Genomic DNA, 20,743 nt, shown 5'->3' on the forward strand with positions numbered 1-20,743 from the left:
GAGCGAGCTATGCTTGGAATTTCCCTGCGTGATAGAAACGAGGATATCCACAGAAGAACCACAGCAACGACATAGCTCCGCGAAGTTAAAGTGTTGGTCGACTCCCCACTAGGTGAACTGAGGATGTCAAGCGGATTGCAGGGAGCCGCTGGATGCTGGCGGCTCGAGACCGTTGTGCTTGGAGGTTTATGCAAGAGGCCTATATCCAGCAGTGGACATCTATCTATAAGGTAAGCTACATACCTAGCGACCGATAAAATTTATTAGCATATACTATCCCGAAAATTCAATATAAAGGATCCTATATTTTATAATCTTCACGTAATTAAAATACTTATGCACGCAACTGCCGATGATCGATACCATCATCATCATCATCATCAACATCATCATCATCATCATCATCATCATTAGCAACCCTTATTCAGCTTACTGTTGAGCTCGAGTCTACTCTCAGAATGGCTCGGCCGATAGTCCGCCACGCTGGTGCAATGCGGATTGGCAGACTTCACATACCTAGATTGACATGTTCGGACCGATATATTCAGCAAGAGGGCCTTTAGTCTGCCAAAATCCAACCTCTCTATCTCTTAACACCTTATACTGCAGCGTCGTCTGCGATATTGTATAACTGCTATACAATTACACAACTAGTAACAAACACGCAAACCGACTGGCAATAGTGCGTGAAGTTGATATTAGAAACTTGGACCATTGTATACCGATTCGTCGACGAAATGACGTACCGACGAATTTCTACTGTAACCGTGCGTAACAATAGGATGCCTGATAGAGATCGCTTTTAGCGATAAGGCCGCCTGTTGTGCTTGTACTTATTATATCAGATATATTTTATTTACTAGCAGACGGACCACGTTTTTACCCGCTTGTATAGGTGGGTACCTATACAAATATAAAATAGCCTATGTTAGTTGGTGATAGCCCAGTGGATATGACCTCTGCCTCCTATTCCGGAAGGCGTGGGTTAGAATAACTTTTCAGTTGTGCGCATTTTAAGAAATTAAATATCACGTGTCTCAAACAGTGAAGGACAACATCGTGAGGAAATCTGCATACCAGAGAATTTTCTTAATTCTATGCGTGTGTGAAGTCTGCCAATCCGAATTGAGCCAGCGTGGTGGACTACTGGCCTAACCCCTCTCATTCTGAGAGACTCGAACTGAGCAGTGAGCCGAATATGGGTTGATAACGAACTCGGTGATAATGTAGCTTTCTAATGGGGAAACATCCGTCATCATACCTCTTTATAATATCTACCTATTTAGACTAACGGTCCCGTTAAACTTTGTAAAAAAAAATATTAAAAAATCAACCGATTTCCAAAATGCCACATTACCGGAATAAAAATAAAATACGTGTTTTTATATCTGAGTGAAGTTCTATGCGTATAATAGATCTCTCCTTATAGGCTTAACTCCGACATTAGATCCGACTTTTTCCAATTGAGAATTGTAATTAATACAAAATAAATAAAAAAAACCACCCAAAATTAAAAAAATCCAACATGCCTATGCCACAGGAACTCTATCGTTTTCCGGAATAAAAAATATACTCAGATGCACAATTATCCGCCCATTTTAATAAGACGCGAGTATATTAAAGTGCGCGGGTAATTGTGACTCTGAGTGTACATGTTTTTATTTTATGTACCTGAAGTTCTACGTGTGTAATAGATCTTTCAACGTAGCTTAACTGCAACATTAGATTCGACTTTTACCAATTGAAAATTTGTACAATGTGAACACACAACCGGCATTTCCTTCCTTCCTCAACGAAGTTATATATCCGATTAAAACATTTCCTAATTCATTTGAAACAAATACACCGATTGGAACAAACAGGCCCTAGTTCTCTCTGCAATTTGACCCCAACAACCTAATTTGGATAAAGTTTGTTTACCTCCAATCAAGTGTTTTCGCTCCATTTTTGATAAACGTTCATCGAACTTGTTGCCTCTTTTATTTATATTTTAATTTATAGTTCCAATAAATAACAAAACGAGTCAGTGAGTTGGCCACATCGGTCGAGGCTCGCCGGTCTTCTAATTAACGTAAGTTTTTTTTTTTTACTCAAAAACTCTAAACTTCATTTTGAAGACACAAGTCTTTGAACAGTGCGTGCTGCCACTTATGATCTATGGTTCCGAGATTTGGTCGCTTACTATGGGCCTCATAAGAAGGCTCAGAGTCACACAGCGGGCGATGGAACGAGCTATGCTCGGTGTACCTCTGCGTGATCGAATCAGAAATTAGGAGGTCCGCAGAAGAACCAAAGTCACCGATATAGCTCAACGAGTCGCGAAGCTGAAGTGGCAATGGGTGGGGTACATAGTTCGAAGAGCCGATGGACGTTAGTCGACCCTCCACCAGGTGGACTGACGACATCAAGCGATTCGCAAGGATTCGTTGGATGTGCAGGCGGTTCAGGATTGTCATGTCTGGAAGTCCCTACAAATGGAATGGTCCAATGGTCTTGCAGTGAACGTCCAACGATTGATCCATTTTGTGTGTGTGAGGTGGTGGTAATATTTGTTGCAAGCTTATTTACTTAGATTTCGGACTTTTGTTAGGTAAAAAAAAGAAAATAAGGAGTACACATAAAGCAAAGTCAATTTAAAAATTGGCCCTACAGTCCAAACGGCTGGACGGACTTTTGATATATGAGATTTTAGCTATTTTATCAGTGAGTACCATAGGCAATTCCTATTATATTCCCTCGGGAACGGGTGGAACAGCGACGAATCTAAATTGCTACATTATCATATTATAATATGTTTTATGTTACTTTCAGGGTCCAAAATGCGCATCGCAATCATTTTTCTAGCTATAACATCAGTATACACTGAAAACTGCTCAATATTTGATGGAGATAAATACGCTAAACGATCCGTACTGACCATCAAAGGTCTTCCCACGAATCTAGTAATCAATCCGGTGAACAAAGACCTACTATTTACATTAATAGATATAGAGTCACTACAAAGCGATGACGTGCAAACAAAAATGGATCAGTATGTACTGAGGGAAAGTGAACCAATCAAAATTGATAATGTAAATGGGCAAGCAGCTGCAATAGATGCTGAAAACAATAAAGTGTACATTGCAACTGATGACGGACTTAGTATTCTAAATAAAACTAACAAAGCCAATTTCATAGGATTCAAAGGAGACGACATAACACAGCTCTTCAAACCTCCATCGAACGATAAGCTGTATGCTGTGCTGTACCCAGATAGTGAGGTTTATGAAATAGATTTAGTAACAAACGAGAAAAATAGAGTTGAAAACGTGCCATGCGCTTTTATTTTAGCTGTAGATGAAAAGGACAATGTTTATTACGAGTGCGAATCGAAATACGTGAAAATGTTACTGAAAGGTTTCCAAGAGCCGATAGAATTTGTTGGTATACCGAAGAACTCGGCACGAGCTATGGCAATCGATTCTAATGGAAGAGTCGTTTTAGCTGCCAATGATGGGTTGTATTGGCTGAAACCAAGCTCAATGATACCTAAGAAACTAATGGATCTAGATTTCGTGCCTTCCGGTCTAGCGTTTCATGGTAATAGTATATTTTTGGCCACTAGTGGCGTAATTTATGAATTTAGTAACAATTGTGAAAATTAGATTTATATTTTTTTAGTAAACGAATAAATTATTGCCTCTACTTTTATTTTCATTTTGCTACATCTTCTAAGTACAAAGACAATTTTTCAGCTTTTCAGTTGCGTGCATTATCATTATCACGTGTCTCAAACGGTGAAGGAAAACATCGTGAGGAAACCTGCATACCAGAGAATTTTCTTAATTCTCTGCGTGTGTGAAGTCTGCCAATCCGCACTGGGCCAGCGTGGTGGACTATTGGCTTAACCTCTCTCATTCTGAGAGGAGACTCGAGCTCAGCAGTGAGCCGAATATGGGTTGATAACGACGACGACAAAGACAATTCTTTTTTTTATATATTTCCTTGTACGAGAAATGTTTAGTTAATATTTAGTTTAATGTCAAACCTCGAAACACACTTTTTAGGTAATATTTATTAAACTTTAGATCCTTTACAAGTAACAACAAATACAAATACATGAGTTGAATTCACTAATAGTGGAGTAGAATCAGGTTTATACCTCGGAAATTAGTTATAATGAATGCATTTCAATGTTTTTTTTTTATTTATTTCTAACGCTATACTAGAAAGTTTGCCTATTAAACATTCTATAGGTGTAAAAATATATTTTTTTTAGTCTTTACCACTTTGTAGCAGTGTTTGATACTCATATAAATATAGAATCTCAAAACTTAATCGCTGACGAACAGACGGATATGCTAAAACTGTAAGGAACTTTACGGAACTCTAAATACAAGATAGGAGTATGTTTGAAGGAAGTACTTGTAGGTAGTCTTAGGGCTTTGTACAATTGTTAAACTAAACCTTTTGTACTTCATTCCCACCCTGTGCGACTTCAGATGTTTTTGTTACCGTAGAGATATTACGTCACTCATCTATTATATCTATTACTTTATACAGGTTGCTCCAAAAAATATGTTTAATTAAAAAAAAATCCATCGGACTATGAGAGTGAGGGAATTCCCTCACTGTCATAGTCCGATCCGATGTGCTTGCGTACACACACACACACTTGTGCACTATAACTTGCGTACACACTTATGCACTATAACTTGCGTACGCACTTATGCGTAGGTGCATGATTAATCTCAACATGAGATTGGCCGCGGTCGAAAAAAATAAATTCGGTCGAGAGCATATTACATTCAAGAAAGGCAGTCTTATAAATTCGAATCACGTTTTATGTATGACAGTCAGCGTTGTTTACAAACGGACCGACTTGCAATTCAATAGGTTGTTTTATAAAGAACTGTCATCGATCACTCAGCGCAAGGCTCCTTCACCATTGCTGTCGCATACACATTGCATTAGTCTCTTTTTTTTTTGATTTTCATGTTAAGATAACCGGATTGGATAATTCTGAAGGTTAAGGTAAGTGATTAATAGTGATAATTACGTATGATAATGGCAATGGGATGTATGAAAATAATGGCAGATCCACATATTGTGATGTGGAAGGATGAATCATGAACCAGAGGAATGTTGGAAGTGCAAAAAGACACATGAGGAGACAGAGTCACAAGTCGCGAAGCTGAATTGGCAATGGGCAGGCCACATAGTTTGAAGAGCCGATGGACGCTGGGGTCCCAAAGTTCTGGAATGGCGACTCCGCACCGGAAATCGCAGTGTTAGTCAACCCCCCACTAGATGAACCGAGGATATCAAGCGGGTTGCAGGAAACCGCTGGATGCTGGCGGCTCAAACAAACGTACAAACTTACAAACAAAGTTTTCCTCTTTATAATATTAGTATAGAGACAGTGTTGTGCTTGGAGGTCCATGCAAGATGCGTATGTCCAGAAGTGGACGTCCATGGGCTGATAATGATAATTATAATGAGAAGAGGAAGGCCAAAGAAGAGATTGTTGGAGTGTGTGAAAGTGGATATGTGTGTTATGGGATTATTTGTCATCATCAACTGATATTGATGAATGATAGAAGCGAACGAAATAGAGGGATTATTATTTTGCAAATTAAATGGTGTCTAGCTAAATAATAATAAATAATTCGGTCGGCATTTTATTTCTATTCTATTCTAGAAGTTATTTATATAAGAAGAAACTACCGCCTGACATGATTGCACCATGACTACGTTACGAAACGCTGTTGCTATAATTTTACTGGCAGTTAGTGGTAATGTCGCGACGGAACGATGCGAGAAGACCAAGATAGGGGGAGAATATTATAAGAGGCAACTGATAGCGACGATAGATGGCTACCCCACAGGCATCGTGATTGACTCAAAAACGGATAACATATTTTTCATGCTGCATAAGAGGAATTACACCAAAGGTTTGTGATTTTATGCAATATGCTTGCATAAAATAGGTAAATATGGAATTGTCCTAACCTATGTATGATGTTTAACCAGGGAAAATATATATTTTTTTTACTTTTGTCATCCCTTAAATGAAATTCTCTTTTTTTTCGGGATGCACCAGATTAAGTGAGATTATGGATTACATTTTGCTAATTTCTGCTTTTATACGTAAGGGGCCCCCGTTTCATTGATACGGCTGATGCGGCTGCGCCCCTGGTGTCTGGTGGCGTCTTTACCATAAGGGTACGCGGGGCCCGTGCCCGGGGCCTCCACTCTCAGGGGGCCCCGACTATATAAAACCCGACAGGACTGACAATATAAATCCTTCAAAATTTTTGACTTTATTAAGTACTAGCGGACGCCCGCGACTTCGTCCTCGTGGAATTCAGTTTTTACAAATCCCGCGGGAACCGTGGATTTTTCCGGGATGAAAAGTAGCATATGTGTTAATCCAGAGTAAAATCTATTTCCATTCCAAATTTCAGCCAAATCACTTCAATAGCTGCAGCGTAAAAGAGGAACAAACATACTTACACACTTACACACAAACTTTCGCGTTTATAATATTAGTAGTAGTAGTATCAAGTATATACCTACCTGATAGAAGATTTTACTCAACAGAAATCTCAAATTAAACCGTTAACGTAATCGTAATCACAAAAGCAGCAGCATTCTAAAATCAATAATGACAATACTTAGTAAAAACAATGTTTGTATAATTCGTTTTTTAAACTTTCCAAAAGGGCCCCAATTTCTTGTGTGCCCAAGGGCCCTTGGCTTAGTTTAAGACGGTTGTGCTTAACAGTGAACCGAATATGGACTGTTATTGATGATGATGATGATGATGATGATGATGATGATGAAGATGATGATGATGATGATGATGTTGCATGGATTCGTTAGTTTTTCACGTATAAGAGCAAATTAAATTATTTACTAATCTTATTGACTAATCTTTATGCACTTGTTTTTTTAGGTATTTACCTTCTGAAACACGGAGCACTAGGCATCAAAGAGCTACCAATATCCGACGAGATAATCGGCCAATGCGTCGCTATAGATGCAGCAAGCAATACAATCTACGTCGGCACCAATCAGGGGCTTATGACCTACGACTATTCAACAACAGGAATAAGCGCAGAGCGGCCAATAGGAGACGATGATATCCGCAGTATATTTATAGACAAAACAGACAACCAAATGTACATAATAACAGGCGGTAATCATGAAATATTCAAGTTTGTGAACAATTCTGCAGCTGTGAAGCGATATGAGAAAATTCCTAAAGCATACAGCTTTATTTTGGACAGAAAAGGCAACGCGTTTTATGAGTACGTCGATGGGAGATTGTATTTCTTCTCTACAGACTTCTACGAACCTGTTCAATATAAAGGATTCACAAGAGAGCTGAAATTTATACTAAGATTAAACCATCGCGATGAAGCTGTAGTGGCAGTAAAGGGATCTCTTTTTAGGTTATCTACAAAGAGTATCTTGCCTGTTAAAATAGGACAATTGGCTTTTAAAATAACTGGCATGGCTTTTGATAAAAACAACGTAATAATAGGCACTAAAGGGAAGATTTACAGATTTAAGCCTATAGATTCGAATGATCCCTGCCCACCCGATGACTATTTTATGACTAGTATTTAAGTAATGACGAAATTTAATTTTAATTTGTATAGTTTGGTGAATAAAATGTGTTGGATTAAATAAATTATTTTTATGGGTTATGTATTTTTTTTTTGGTTTCGGTTTACATTTACAATAATTAAAAAAAATTAAGCGTTGAATATTGTGACTAGCGCCATCTCTGGAGACATATAAAAAATCGAATAAATTGCTCAGTTATTCATTGATCAATAAATAAAAAGAAATTACGTATACATAAAACATTGTAAATTAAGGTAAAAATTATAAAAAGATTTGGGCTCGTCCGGGATTTGAACCCGGGACCTCTCGCACCCTAAGCGAAAATCATACCCCTAGACCAACGAGCCGATGTGTGAATTGACGAAATTAATGTAAACTTTCTACGCATACTAGAATAATAAATTAAAAATTTTTTTAGGTTAAAAACGCATAATATTGCAATATTAGTAAACACTCACGCATACAACTATATATTTCACTTTTAATATTAAATACTACAATTTACAATTTTCCCGCGTTGAATTTCAATCGCAATTCAACGCGGGAATGCTGCCTGCGTGATGGGCACCCTACCAAGGGCGGCAAATTTTGATAAATATTTTTAGGTATTAGTTTTAATTTTAATTTATTTTAATTTTGTAGTTGTAGTTGTATTGATATTTCCTCATATTTTATTTTTATAATAAGTTTAGCCTATTTATGTACCTACTTGATTAATATTACAAGTAGATATACTAATATACACAGCTAAAAATTACGAAAAACCTCCGAAGGTCATAAAATTAACTAGAATAACGACTTTTATCCCAGAAGTTATGACCATCATAATAGAAAAGTTTAAATGTTGCTTATATGTGAGTCGGATCAATACTGGCTTTACCATTTTAAACTCCATAATAATTAAATTGTCTCTATTATTAGTAAGATTTAGTTTAATGTTAATGTTTTTTTCTTAATATTTATTCTTTTTGTTTTGTATAATCTACCTACCCAGTAAATTAATTTAAAAATTGTATTTAATTAAGTTAAGTTTTCTTCTTTAAGCTATTGTTTTAAAATTGTATACTATTTTATTAATTTTAAATTAGGTAATAATTAATATTGACATTTAATCCTTCCTATAAATTTGACATACCTATAATTAGTTAAGTGTTGACATATAATTATATAAATGTTATGTGCGCCTATTGTTTATATGCATATCAGAACTCTTTAATATGTGTTATTTTATGTTTTAACGTTTAATATGTGTATTGTTGGCGTGCTTTATATAAATAAATAAATAAATAAATGCATAAAACCGCATCGAAATCGGTCCATCCGTTTGAGTGCTACGATGCCACAGACCGACAAACATCCCTCTTTTAGCGTCCGGGGTTGAAAATAGCATTACGAAGCTACTTTATTATTATTTATTTTCTTTTATTTTTCTCAAAAGGCAGAGCCGTGATAGCCTCTGTGGATATGACTTCTGCCTCCGATACCGGAGGGTGTGGGCTCGAATCCGGTCCGCGGCTTGCTCTCCAACTTTTCAGTTGTGTGCATTTTAAAAATTAAATATCACGTGTCTCAAACGGTGAAGGAAAAACATCGTGAGGAAATCTGCATAACAGAGAATTTTCTTACTTCTCTGCGTGTGTGAAGTCTGCCAATCCGCATTGGGTTAGCGTGGTGGACTTTTGGCCTATTCTCAGAATGAGAAGAGACTCGAGCTCAGCAGTGAGCCGAATATGGGTTGATAATGATGATGATGCTGATAATTCTATATTTTACTCTGTAATTAGACGTCTTTTAACGAAAATACTGACAGGTGAATGTTTTAAAAATGCGATTGTAAACTTTTTTGTATAGGTAATATCAGTACAGATCTCTACGCTTATTAGATGTTTTAGAATTTTTCCGAGACATACTTACGCGGTTCCCAGCAATTATAGTTCATTGATCACGAGATAACTGTTTTTGCGGGTATTTTCACTGAACAACAATGGCAACTCTTGTATCATACTTACACGATTTACGTCATTGCTAAATTCACTTTTGCTTTTGCTAGAGGTTCTTTTTTAGTAGTAGCCTGTATATACATATAACAGTATAGTATATGTAAGACAAAATATTAATTTGTACAAACGAAAAGGAGATTTAAACCCACGTCTTACTAGACACGGGCATAAGTTAGTTATTTCTGCATATCGTCTCCAAAGAGTAAAAAAATCTTTTGTAGGTTTGGGTGTACTTATAATAAGTTCCCCAAGACTGTGATGAACCTGCCAATGCATAGCTTTAAGCAATGTGTTAAAAACATTTACTTAGTCGAGGTTACTACAACATTGATGAGTTCCTTAATGATAAAGATGCTTGGAGGCCGTTGGATCAGCCTCCACCTTCACACAGTAAGTAAAACTATAAGAAATTGTAATTGCTATCAATTGTAAATTATAATACTGTATGGCTTTTTCATTTCAAAAGAGCAACTGTTGAGTTTCTTGCCGGTATCTTCTCAGCAGAACCTGCCTTCCGAACCGGTGGTAGAATCTTTACAAATAATCAACTGACGTGTCAAAAGTGCTTGTAAACTGAGCCTACGTGAAATAAATGATTTTTGATTTGATTTGATTTGATTAGGGTTCCACACACAAAGGATAAAACGGAACCCTGTTACTAAGACTCCGCTGTAAGTCCACCGTGTGTCATCAGGCTGTATCTAGCACGAAACGCATCGAAAAGCGCAGTGTTGGTCAACCTCCCACTAGGAGGACTGAGGACATCAAGCGAGTTGCAGGGAGCCGCTGGATACTCGCGGCTCGGTAAGTAAAACTTAAAAATAAGGTAAGCTACAATTAAGTTAAAAAAAAAAAACAAATCACAGACAATTCTTTGTCTGTCTGTCTGTCCGTGTTTTTTTTGTTTATCGGGCATCACGCTGAAACTACTTAATGAATTCACATGAAACTTTTGCTTGGTTTGAGACCATAATATAGAGAAGGTTATAGGATACTTTTTATAGGAAAAATAAAATCAGAAGAGGGTGAAATAAGGGTTAAAAGTTTGTATGGAAAGTCCTCCATTTTTAGAGTTATCGTTTTAATAATTTGTTCGAAAATTATAAAAAAAATACGAAATATAATTTAATTCAAAAATTTTTATAATTCAACCCCTAAAGAGGTGAAATAGGGTTTGGAAGTTTACATTGATTACCACGCGGACAAAGTCGAAGGCGTCCGCTAGATTTGAAATATTACTGTTTTCCGACTATCAATAAGGGTAAAGTTCGTGCATCTTGTATAATATGTTGAAATAAATGTAAATAACGTTAATATGGGAACTTCGAACGTGTTTCAAATGTCCCACCTGTTTAGAATGTCCTCAAGATGCTCCCCATTCCACCAGCCAAAGTCACGCCGAGTAAGTTAGCACACTACCTATAGTGATCTGTGGCACACTACACAAAACTCGACCATGCCTCCTTGTGTATAGACGTGCGTGTTGTTTGTATACTTTGTGTTATTTGTGCATTTTTGTGGTTATTTTTTTGTGCTTTTCTTGGATAAAATATTGAGGTGAGTGTCTGTTGAGGGGTTTATTTTTAAATGGTATCTGTATTTTACGTACATGTTACGATTAATAACGTTCTAAAATAGTATTTTTATTATTTATAACATTAATGTAAATAATAATAAAAAGTACTCATTCGCATATATTTATGTATATATAGTTTTTACACTCTGAACACACAACTCTACATTGTAGACGATTTATTTATTTGTTTAAATAACATTCGTTGTTGACCGCAACTAACATTGAGATGTGGAAATTTCCTCTTTTGAGCGCCTCATTTTTCACATCTAACAGTATATAACATCATTGGTTCTAAAATAATATTTTTAAATTAGGTATTTTATAACATTAATGTGATTAATACTGTTCCTCATTCGCACGAGAGTTTTTTTTTTGAAGTTAAATGAAGGTCGATAAAAAATCGTCATGTTTCAAAAACGCTGTAATGTGAACATATAAGGGAACGCATTTGTTGTAGGTATTTGAACATTTTTTAACGTCCGTTAAAAATCTCTCGTGCGAATGTGGGCTAAGCGAACCAAAAAATCGGGCATAGAAACAATGGCTTGATTTGCTTTTTATATACCATCATCACAGTGGCGTGCATAAGATTTTTAACTAGGGTATGCAAAAACATACTCAAAAAGTGAAAATCTTGTTCTTGATTTATAGTTAGTGCCCAGGGTGGGCAGTGTGTTTTTGTATATATGATATGCACGCCAGTTTATCTTCATCATCATTATCAGCCGATGGACGTCCACGCTGGTCATAGGCTTCTTGTATAGACTTCCAAATACCGCATTCTCGAGCCGCCAGCATCCAGCGGCTCCCTGCAACCAGCTTGACGTGGTCAGTCCACCTAGTGGTGGTCGATCAACACTGCACTTTCGGGGTCGCCATTCCAGCACCTTGGGACATTCCCATCTCCCAGCTGATATTAAGAACTTGTAAGACGCCTGCACCGCGAATGTCTCTTAGAAATCAGTATATTCAAACCTAGTCATCATCCCCTCTGAACAGTGTGGTGGGAGGGTGGGACTAAGCTTATAGCCCCTTTCTTAGAAGTGCTTATAGCTTGTAGCCTAATTAATCATCATCATTTCATCATTCCCAACCCATGTTCGGATCACTGTTGAGTGCGAGACTCCTCTCAGAATGAGAGTGGTTAGACTAATAGTCAATAGTCAAGCTGATCCAATGCGGAGACGTGATATTTAGTTTCATAAAATGCACATTACTAAAAATTTAGAGTTGCATGCTCCGTACCGGATTCAATCCACTAGGCTATAACTAGCCTAATTAATACCTAATTACCTACATAATATAAAAAAATAAAGTTCAAAAACTATAACCCGACTACGAAGAAAGGGGTATAAAAGAACGAAACACGAAAATATTTCAGATCTAAGAGACATGCATAGGAACAAAAATGGTCATGGTATAGCCGTGGTCTCGTGGTCAATGTCTCAATTTGAATTATTACTAATTTTTTTAAAACCTTATTTATTAAAATCGGTTCAGTAGTTTAGGCGCTACGGTGGAACAAACGTATACATACATAGACTGCCAAAATCATTACCCTTCCTTTTGGCTTCGTCGTTGTCGGGTAATAAAATTGCAGTGTACTTCTGTGTTTTTAAATAACTGTGCTTTCGGTAGTGCTTATAGTTATGTATACAAGACATACAAAAACAAACAAGCTCCTTTAAGGTTTTTGTCTGTTGTCTGTCCGTCAGTCTTTCTGTTTATCCGAGCTAATCTTCTGAACGGCTGAACTGATTTTAATGACATTTTCACTGGAAGATAGAGGAGGTTATCGAGCAACATAAAAGGTACTTTTTATCCTGAAAATCCACGGGATTAGTGAAAAACTGAACTTCTCGTGGACGAAGTCGTGGTTCCATTCCAACAATATTCTAGCCTCAATAGCTCAACGGTAAGAGCGGTTGGACTCATCACCGAGGGGTGGTGGTTCGATCCCCGCCCCATTGGTCTATTGTCGTACCCACTCCTAGCACAGTCTATCCCGACTAGTTGGAGGGGAATTTGAAAAGATATGGCAAATATTCTTAAACAAAAAACAATGACCTGGCCTGACAATTACAATCATAGATTTAACCTAAGTCTCGTACTGTTCGAACGAGCAATTATTATTTATCTAAGATTGTAATGAACCAAACCCAATAAGGTTATTTTTATTACTCCGAACCCTGGACCTCCAGATCCCAGTCATAAAGTATCTGAAGTGTGTATAGGCTGAAGACCATACGAATGCTAAAGTTTACAAATGAAAGTTGCGATCCTTGACCGCGGTGACCCGTTATGTTGATAATGTAGGCATTTACTCCGCGAGCTTGAATGCCATAAGAACTGCTAATGTCATTTTAAAACAGTAGTTTTTTAACCGACTTAAAAAAAGGAGGAGATCGTCAATAGGTCGGAATCTTTTTTTTTATGTATGTTCACCGATTACTCAAAGATGTCTTGAAAATTTCTTTATACAGGAAGAAAATTTTTTTAGTGCGGATATTTTTATATTTTGTACATAAACAAAATTTAATGATCACGTATTTTTTCTTTTTTTTTTTAACTCAAAAATAACAAAATTATCGTTAGCTAAAGTTATTTACTTTTGAACAGAATTTTAGGGTCACCCTATTGTGCGTTTATTTTATTTTCGTTTGATACCTAAAGGACGTCACCAGATCACTTTTAAGCTGAATATATCTTGTTTAGTAATAATATGTACATTATTTTGTTATTTTAGAGACATAAATTAAAAAAAAAAATTACATAAAATGTATCGAACTGTTTGTAGATTTATATTCTTTTAATGATACAGAACCACGAAAAAAAATATCCGCACTAAAGACCGAATCACCCTGTATTATTTCATGACAAGTAAGCCATTGACTGCGATGTTATGTGACTATGCAGACAGAAGCTTATTTGGAAGTCATCATCATCATCAACCGATATTCGGCTCACTACAGAGCTCGAGTCTCCTCTTAGAATGAGAGGGGTTAGTCCACGTTGGCTCAATGCGGCTGACTTTACACACGCACAAAATTAAGAAAATTTTCTGGTATGCAGGTTTCCTCACGATGTTTTCCTTTACCGTTTGTGACACGTGATATTTAATTTCTTAAAAGTTGGAGGTGCATACCCCGGACCGGATTCGAACAAACACCCTCCGGAATCGGAGGATTGAAGGCGGTGCTAACCCGATGATGTATTAGAAGCTATATAAAGATATCATAAGGATTTAGCTTTTTCAGACAGTGTTCTTTCAGAAACCGCTTAAATTAACATGACACGGGCTTAGCACCGCCTTCAAATTAATCAAACGAAAAACAATTATTCAAATCGGTCCAGACGTCTTCGGTTAATCGCGTAACATACATACTAAAAAACAACATACACTCGAATTGAGAACCTCCTTCAATAAACAGGGACGTGCGAGAAATATTTTCAAAAACATACTCCCAAATTATTTACTTAATTATTTAACCAAACCTTATTATCTAATTATTTACACGAAAGAAATAGTTAACCACAGTAAAGTTTGTCGGTTAAAGTAATTAACTGTATAAAAAATGTATGACATATGACACGAGGTTGCGCAAGTGATATTCATATGGCGTTGTGTAATGGAGCGTGCGCGAGCAGTTTCCGGATTTAAAAGATTTCACTCGGATGTATAGTCCGATTTGACCAAATGAATAAGGGCCCGTTCACACTCGACGTGATTTTTTAAACTTCTTTAGGCGCGGGATTTAGGATGGGGGAAAAGTAAGTCGCGATTTGATCATCTCCAGTTGGTCCCTCATGACTGAGGATCGTGACCACCTTGGCGAGTCATCTTTTGATAAATGCTCCTCCATTTTGTAAGTTTGCTGGTCATTTGAACGGCACTGGATTTGATCATAACCATTATCCATCCAACCATTGTGAAGCCGTGATAGGAGGGTGTGGGTTCGAATCCGGTCCGGGGCATGCACCTTTAACTTTTCAGTTGTGTGTATTTTAAGAAATTCATTATTACGTGTCTCAAACGGTGAAAACATCATGAGGAAACCTGCATACCAGAGAATTTTCTCAATTCTCTGCGTGTGTGAAGTCTGCCAATCCGCATTGGGCCAGCGTGTTGGACTATTGGCCTAACCCTTCTCATTCTGAGAGGAGGCTCGAGCTCAGCAATGAGACGAATATGGGTTGTCATTGATGATGATGCATGCCCCGAGCAGGAATCGAACCCATACTCTCCGGATTCGGGGGCAGAGGTCATGTTCACTGGGCTATCACGCCTCCATCCCATGAGAATACGAGTATAAAATTACAATTAGCCTATGACACTCAAAAACAATTTTAGTTATTACCCGCCACAACACCACAAACTTTACCTCTTCTTAATTAATATAAGTATCTATACTATGTATATTCACTGTATTTGTATTTAAGAAATTAAATATCACGTGTCTCAAATTTTGAAGGAAAAACATCGTGAGGATACCTGAATACCAGAGAATTTTCTTAATTCTCTACGTGTGTGAAGTCTGCCTATCCGCATTTGGATAGCGTGGTGGACTAAGGCCTTACCTCACGAATCTCCTCTCATACTGAGAGGAGATTCGTGCTCTACAGTGATCCGAATATGGGTTGTTAGTGATGATGATATTGGCTGAAGCTTCTTTCACAACAACGCACTCCTTGTCATAATATATTGTACGCTTGCATTAATTTAAACAGGCTTTAGATATTATAGCATTATAATCATACGAATATATTATCATATAATTATGCGACGAAATATAAAATAATGACGAAATTAGAATCAAATTCTATAGGTCACGGTCGTGGTAACGAATTTTGCGATCATAAATTTTGAAATAAATCTCTTAAACTAGCTATTTTGTTAGAGAGAGTTGATTTAAAATCTCAGATTCATTAGTCGATGGAATTTTTTTTCCAAAAGTATTTTCGTTTAGACACTTTCTTCATATACGAAAACACATTTTTTTATTTACCACTGGCAGATGCCCGCGACTTCGTCCAAAAGATAAACTAGACGCTATCAAAGACAAATATAATATTCCACTATACATGTTTTTGCTATATCTGCAAGGGATTAGGCCATGTTTTCTTTTTCCAACACTTTCAACAATTATTCAAGACGGAGGTCCTGGGTTCGATCCCCGGCTAGGCAGATTGAGATTTTCTTAATTTGTCCAGGTCTGGCTGGTGGGAGGCTTTGGCCGTGGCTAGTTACCACCCTACCGGCAAAGACGTACCGCCAAGCGATTTAGCGTTCCGGTACGATGCCGTGTAGAAACCGAAAGGGGTGTGGATTTTCATCCTCCTCCTAACAAGTTAGCCCGCTTCCATCTTAGACTGCATCATCACTTACCATCAGGTGAGATTGTAGTCAAGGGCTAACTTGTAAAGAATAAAAAAAAAAAAAAATACCTGTATTCCAATAACTGTACACGAGAAGTTGAAATATACACAAACCTTCCTCATAAACTACTCTATCTATTCATGAAAACTGCATGATAATCCGTTTAGTAGTCTTTGAGTAATCGCGAACAGACAGACAGATTATAATATGTAAGTATGTAAACTCAATATTTTAGTAAAAACTTACAAATACTAGAATGTTAAATGCCTAGGGATTGTACTTAGAACCTCGCACTAAATAGCATATCTGAACTAGTCAGTTTTTGAGGCTTATTGTTGAGTATTGTATCAACAGAATATTGTCGTGTATATAATTATTTGTAAGAGCTTCTTCAGGCTAGCACAATAAAAAATACTCAGCCATTATTTTTGTTTCCTATTTTTCATACCAAATTTCTTCACTTTACTGCAATTAAGCCGTGATAACCCAGTGGATATGACCTCTGCCTTCGATTCCGGAGGGCGTAGGTTCGAATCCGGTCCGGGGTATGCACCTCAAACTTTTCATTTGAGTATATTTTAAGAAATTAAATATCAGGACAAACATCGTGAGGAAACCTGCATACCTGAGTGTGTGAAGTCTGCCAATCCGCATTGGGCCAACGTGGTGGACTATTGCCCTAACCCCTCTCATTCTGAGAGGAGACTCAAGCTCAGCAGTGAGCCGAATATGGGTTGATAACGACGATTTGCCTGATAGAAAACAATGGCGAGATCTAAGTTGTGGTGTTTAAGATGCCTGTTCCTTGTTTTGAAAGTGTTTATATCCCACGTGACAAAAAGGCGAACATCGAAAAGATGTTCCCATTAAAAACGTTTTCATGTAAAGTTATGCCAAGAGGTATGCATGATGCTTTCACTGTACGTATATCAGATCTTATATAGAACGAAGCTCCTAACTCTACACTCACTTACCCTATCTCTATCTCTATCATAACATAGACTGATGTTCTACGTGAATCCTCTAACAAACAAACCCTAAGTAAAATTGTACTTATCAGTATTCAGGCCGAATTTAAGAGTACAAAAATACGACGAAACCCTTCGTAAAAACGTAGTCTAGAGCTTCAGTTGTTTCGCCTTGACGATCCACAACGTTTAGTAAAAAAAGTTTTGGATCGTCAAAATAAAATTACATATATTTGTTTAAATATGACCAAAATTTACGTTCCCCTTCAAAGGAAAAAACTTTAAAAGTGAATTGAGTACGACAATACTTTAACGAGCGAACTACATTGCCAGTCCAAAGCAGTGTGAAGGGAGTCTTACACTTGATAATGTTCACGGACAATACACAATCACTCCACAATGTACGTAACTATGAGAAAGACAGTAAAAACTTAACCTCGTGCGAATTACTTAGGTTAAGTGCTAACTATACACAATCTGTTTGCAATATTGTCATCAGTGCCACTTATTGGTGGTGATAGCAAGTCTGTTTTTAAACCCTATCTATATGAACCTTTGGGTCCCTAGGTTCTGGAAAGATGACCCCGAACCGGAAAGCGCAGTGTTGGTCGACCCCCCACTAGGTGGACCGAGGAAATCAAGCGGGTTGCAGGGAGCCGCTGGATGCTGGCGGCTCGAGACCGTTGCGTTTGGAAGTCCATGCAAGAGGCCTATTTCCAGCAGTGGACGTCCATCGGCTGTTAATGAATGATGATGACGATGATGATGAGAGAGACAATTTTATAAAATGCACGCGACTTCGTCTGCGTGTCGTAAAATTCAGGTCTTTACAAATCCCAAGGGGACCGAGAATTTTTCCTAAATAAAAAGTAGCATGTGTAGGTAGGTAATAATCTAATTCCATTCCAAATGGCAGTCAAATCATTTCTGTAGTATAGGTTCAAGGTGTGTTGTTTTTTAGGTGTTTGTTAGCAAGGTATCAATTTTTAAGGTGTTTGTTAGCAAGGTATCAGGTGTTTGTTAGCAGATATCTAGCTAACAACACACACATATTTAAACACAAACTTTCGCGCTCACAATATTACTTAATATTAAGATCAATATTTGTGGTAGTCCCAATACAACAAATATTGGTTAACATTAATATTGTGATTTAAAATATATTATACTGTAAATCCATAAATATAAAATACTGTAGATCCAGAGATCACCTAGGGGTAATCTCTGGATCTACAGTATCGATTTTAAAAATTCTTTTACCACTAGAAAGCCACGTTATTAGTGAGTGTCTTATGTTATATTCTATCCCCGTACACTCATGGGAACAGGAACTACGCGGCTTAAACCGCAGGGCGTCGGATAGTTAAGAATAAGTATGAGAATGTATTATGTCAGTTCTAAGCCTAAACGAATACAATACTGCTATAAAGTAAACCTCTCACGAGAACGTTTTCTGTTTAGCTGTTTTGTTTTGGCAGATTCAAAATCTGCATTGGCATCTTAGATCAACAGAATACCTAATTAACTGGTAATAACACGTTTTGTTTAAAACATGTTGTTAATTTATCTTAAATTAATGTTTTAACTTTGTAGTACTACCTACTACTGATAAAAAGTTGCCTTGTTGTTAATTGGTTAATTAACAAACAAAAAATAATATACCTACATAATAGATTTTGTTATTTCATTGTTGGTAGTAGGTATCTATGTCTGTACTAAATCCAAACTGGCTGTGCAATGTTTATGGGAAATGCTGCCGAGCACCCTGTATAATATTTGCTCAATCTCACCGCAAGCAATAAACAGATTTGTCTAAAATTTAGAATCGGTTTAGATTTTACACATAGGTACTCGAGATTTGTAAAAACGCGAATTAATGTATGGCCTACGACCGTAATGTTTACCCATTGTGATAGTCATTAAGTATGTCGGAAAAAACGGCTTAGAAATACAAATGAACCGAGAAAGCTGAATTTTGGATATATTTTTTTTTATTGTTTACACGTTAGCCCTTGACTACAATCTCACCTGATGGTAAGTGATGATGCAGTCTAAGATGGAAGCGAGCTAACTTGTTAGGAGGAGGATGAAAATCCACACCCTTTCGGTTTCTACACGGCATCGTACCTGAACGCTAAATCGCTTGGCGGTACGTCTTTGCCGGTAGGGTGGTAACTAGCCACGGCCAAAGCCTCCCACCAGCCAAGATAGAATATGACGTCGGGGGAGCACAAAAAACTCACCTAACTTCAAATTCTCGACCAATCGGGAAAGGAACTTTTTTTTCCAATATTAGCTTGAGCGTTTTCAGCTTTGTGGGTAGGTATATCCCCATAATCCCCAATTTTCTAAGCTACTTCTAAAATTCACACACATTGATCCTTCCAAATTATCTCACATTTGCATTTATAATTATAGTAACCTACCTTCATTATATATAAATAAACTAACAGATGAATATAATTTTGATTGGAATGTCTATAAATAAATAAATTTCGACATAATCATGTTATTTGTGCTCGACATACAAATGTAGGTTATAGTATAATCACATAACGGATATCCGTAAATAATTAAATTCCAAGATATTATATTTTATTTTGTCATTTATAAGGAACTCGTATAATGACGGTCGTATTGAAATACAGGTACATGCAGTGCTGCTTATAAACTGATTATTTTGGGATATATCTACGCGTAAAAACCGTACCTATCCATTAAATTAATCATTCATGTTTCAGCTCTTTTTAACCGACTTCTAAAAAGCCTCCTCCTTTTTAGAAGTCGGCTAAAAAGAGCGGTTAACATGAATGAGTCGGTTATTTTACGTTTGGCTGTATGTATGTTGTTTTTATGTATGTCCAGCGATAATTCTGTCATTTATGGACCGATTTTAATTTTTTTTTTTCTATTAAAAAGCTCTGGTCTTCGCATAGCGGACGCGTGAAGATCTGTTATATATTTTTTTGTTTTTAGCCAAACCAGTAGGTACCTATTTAAGTTAGAATAATATATAGGTATAGCTATCCAGGATAAGCATTTGTCGAGTTTTTACGAGATCAATGAAGAGTGTTTTAATTATATACATTTAAATCTCGCGTCACTCCTTCAAACCAGCTCGACCGATGACGACTCGAATTTTAAGATTCATTTAATTGGTCTTGAGAATTAGTCGTAAATGCTCGTAACTCATCATCATTATTGGCCG

The 20,743-nt window shown here is 37.0% G+C and overlaps 3 protein-coding genes and 1 non-coding gene across 5 annotated transcripts in view; 3 read left to right on the forward strand and 1 right to left on the reverse strand.

Annotated features, from left to right (window-relative positions):
* The first annotated feature begins 1,818 nt into the window (after window positions 1–1,818).
* LOC112056401 (uncharacterized) lies at window positions 1,819–3,677 on the forward strand. Its single transcript, XM_052886938.1, has 2 exons — window positions 1,819–2,071; window positions 2,812–3,677. Exon 2 carries the CDS (start codon window positions 2,820–2,822, stop codon window positions 3,642–3,644), a length of 825 nt encoding a protein of 274 aa, XP_052742898.1. The 5' UTR covers window positions 1,819–2,071; window positions 2,812–2,819; the 3' UTR covers window positions 3,645–3,677.
* LOC112057055 (uncharacterized) lies at window positions 3,674–8,613 on the forward strand. 2 transcript variants are annotated; one of them, XM_052886937.1, is made up of 3 exons: window positions 3,674–5,013; window positions 5,681–5,933; window positions 6,938–8,613. In XM_052886937.1, exons 2-3 carry the CDS (start codon window positions 5,726–5,728, stop codon window positions 7,612–7,614), a joined length of 885 nt encoding a protein of 294 aa, XP_052742897.1. In that variant the 5' UTR covers window positions 3,674–5,013; window positions 5,681–5,725; the 3' UTR covers window positions 7,615–8,613. The 2 variants fall into 2 exon arrangements, with proteins under 2 accessions (XP_052742897.1, XP_023953315.2); XM_024097547.2 differs by having other exon boundaries at window positions 3,674–5,933.
* Window positions 7,890–7,961, reverse strand: Trnap-agg (transfer RNA proline (anticodon AGG)). Its single transcript has one exon. It is a non-coding gene; the product is annotated as a tRNA-Pro (tRNA).
* Window positions 8,614–11,011: 2,398 nt separating the features above from the next.
* LOC112052438 (uncharacterized) overlaps window positions 11,012–20,743 on the forward strand; it is a 29,532-nt gene continuing 19,800 nt past the window's right edge. Inside the window, exon 1 of the mRNA XM_024091515.2 lies at window positions 11,012–11,171. The gene's annotated coding sequence lies outside the window, so the exon portion shown is untranslated. The remainder of the gene's footprint in view (window positions 11,172–20,743) is intronic.

This window comes from Bicyclus anynana, chromosome 18, assembly GCF_947172395.1.
Source record: "Bicyclus anynana chromosome 18, ilBicAnyn1.1, whole genome shotgun sequence".
Classification (NCBI taxonomy): Eukaryota; Metazoa; Arthropoda; class Insecta; order Lepidoptera; family Nymphalidae; genus Bicyclus; species Bicyclus anynana.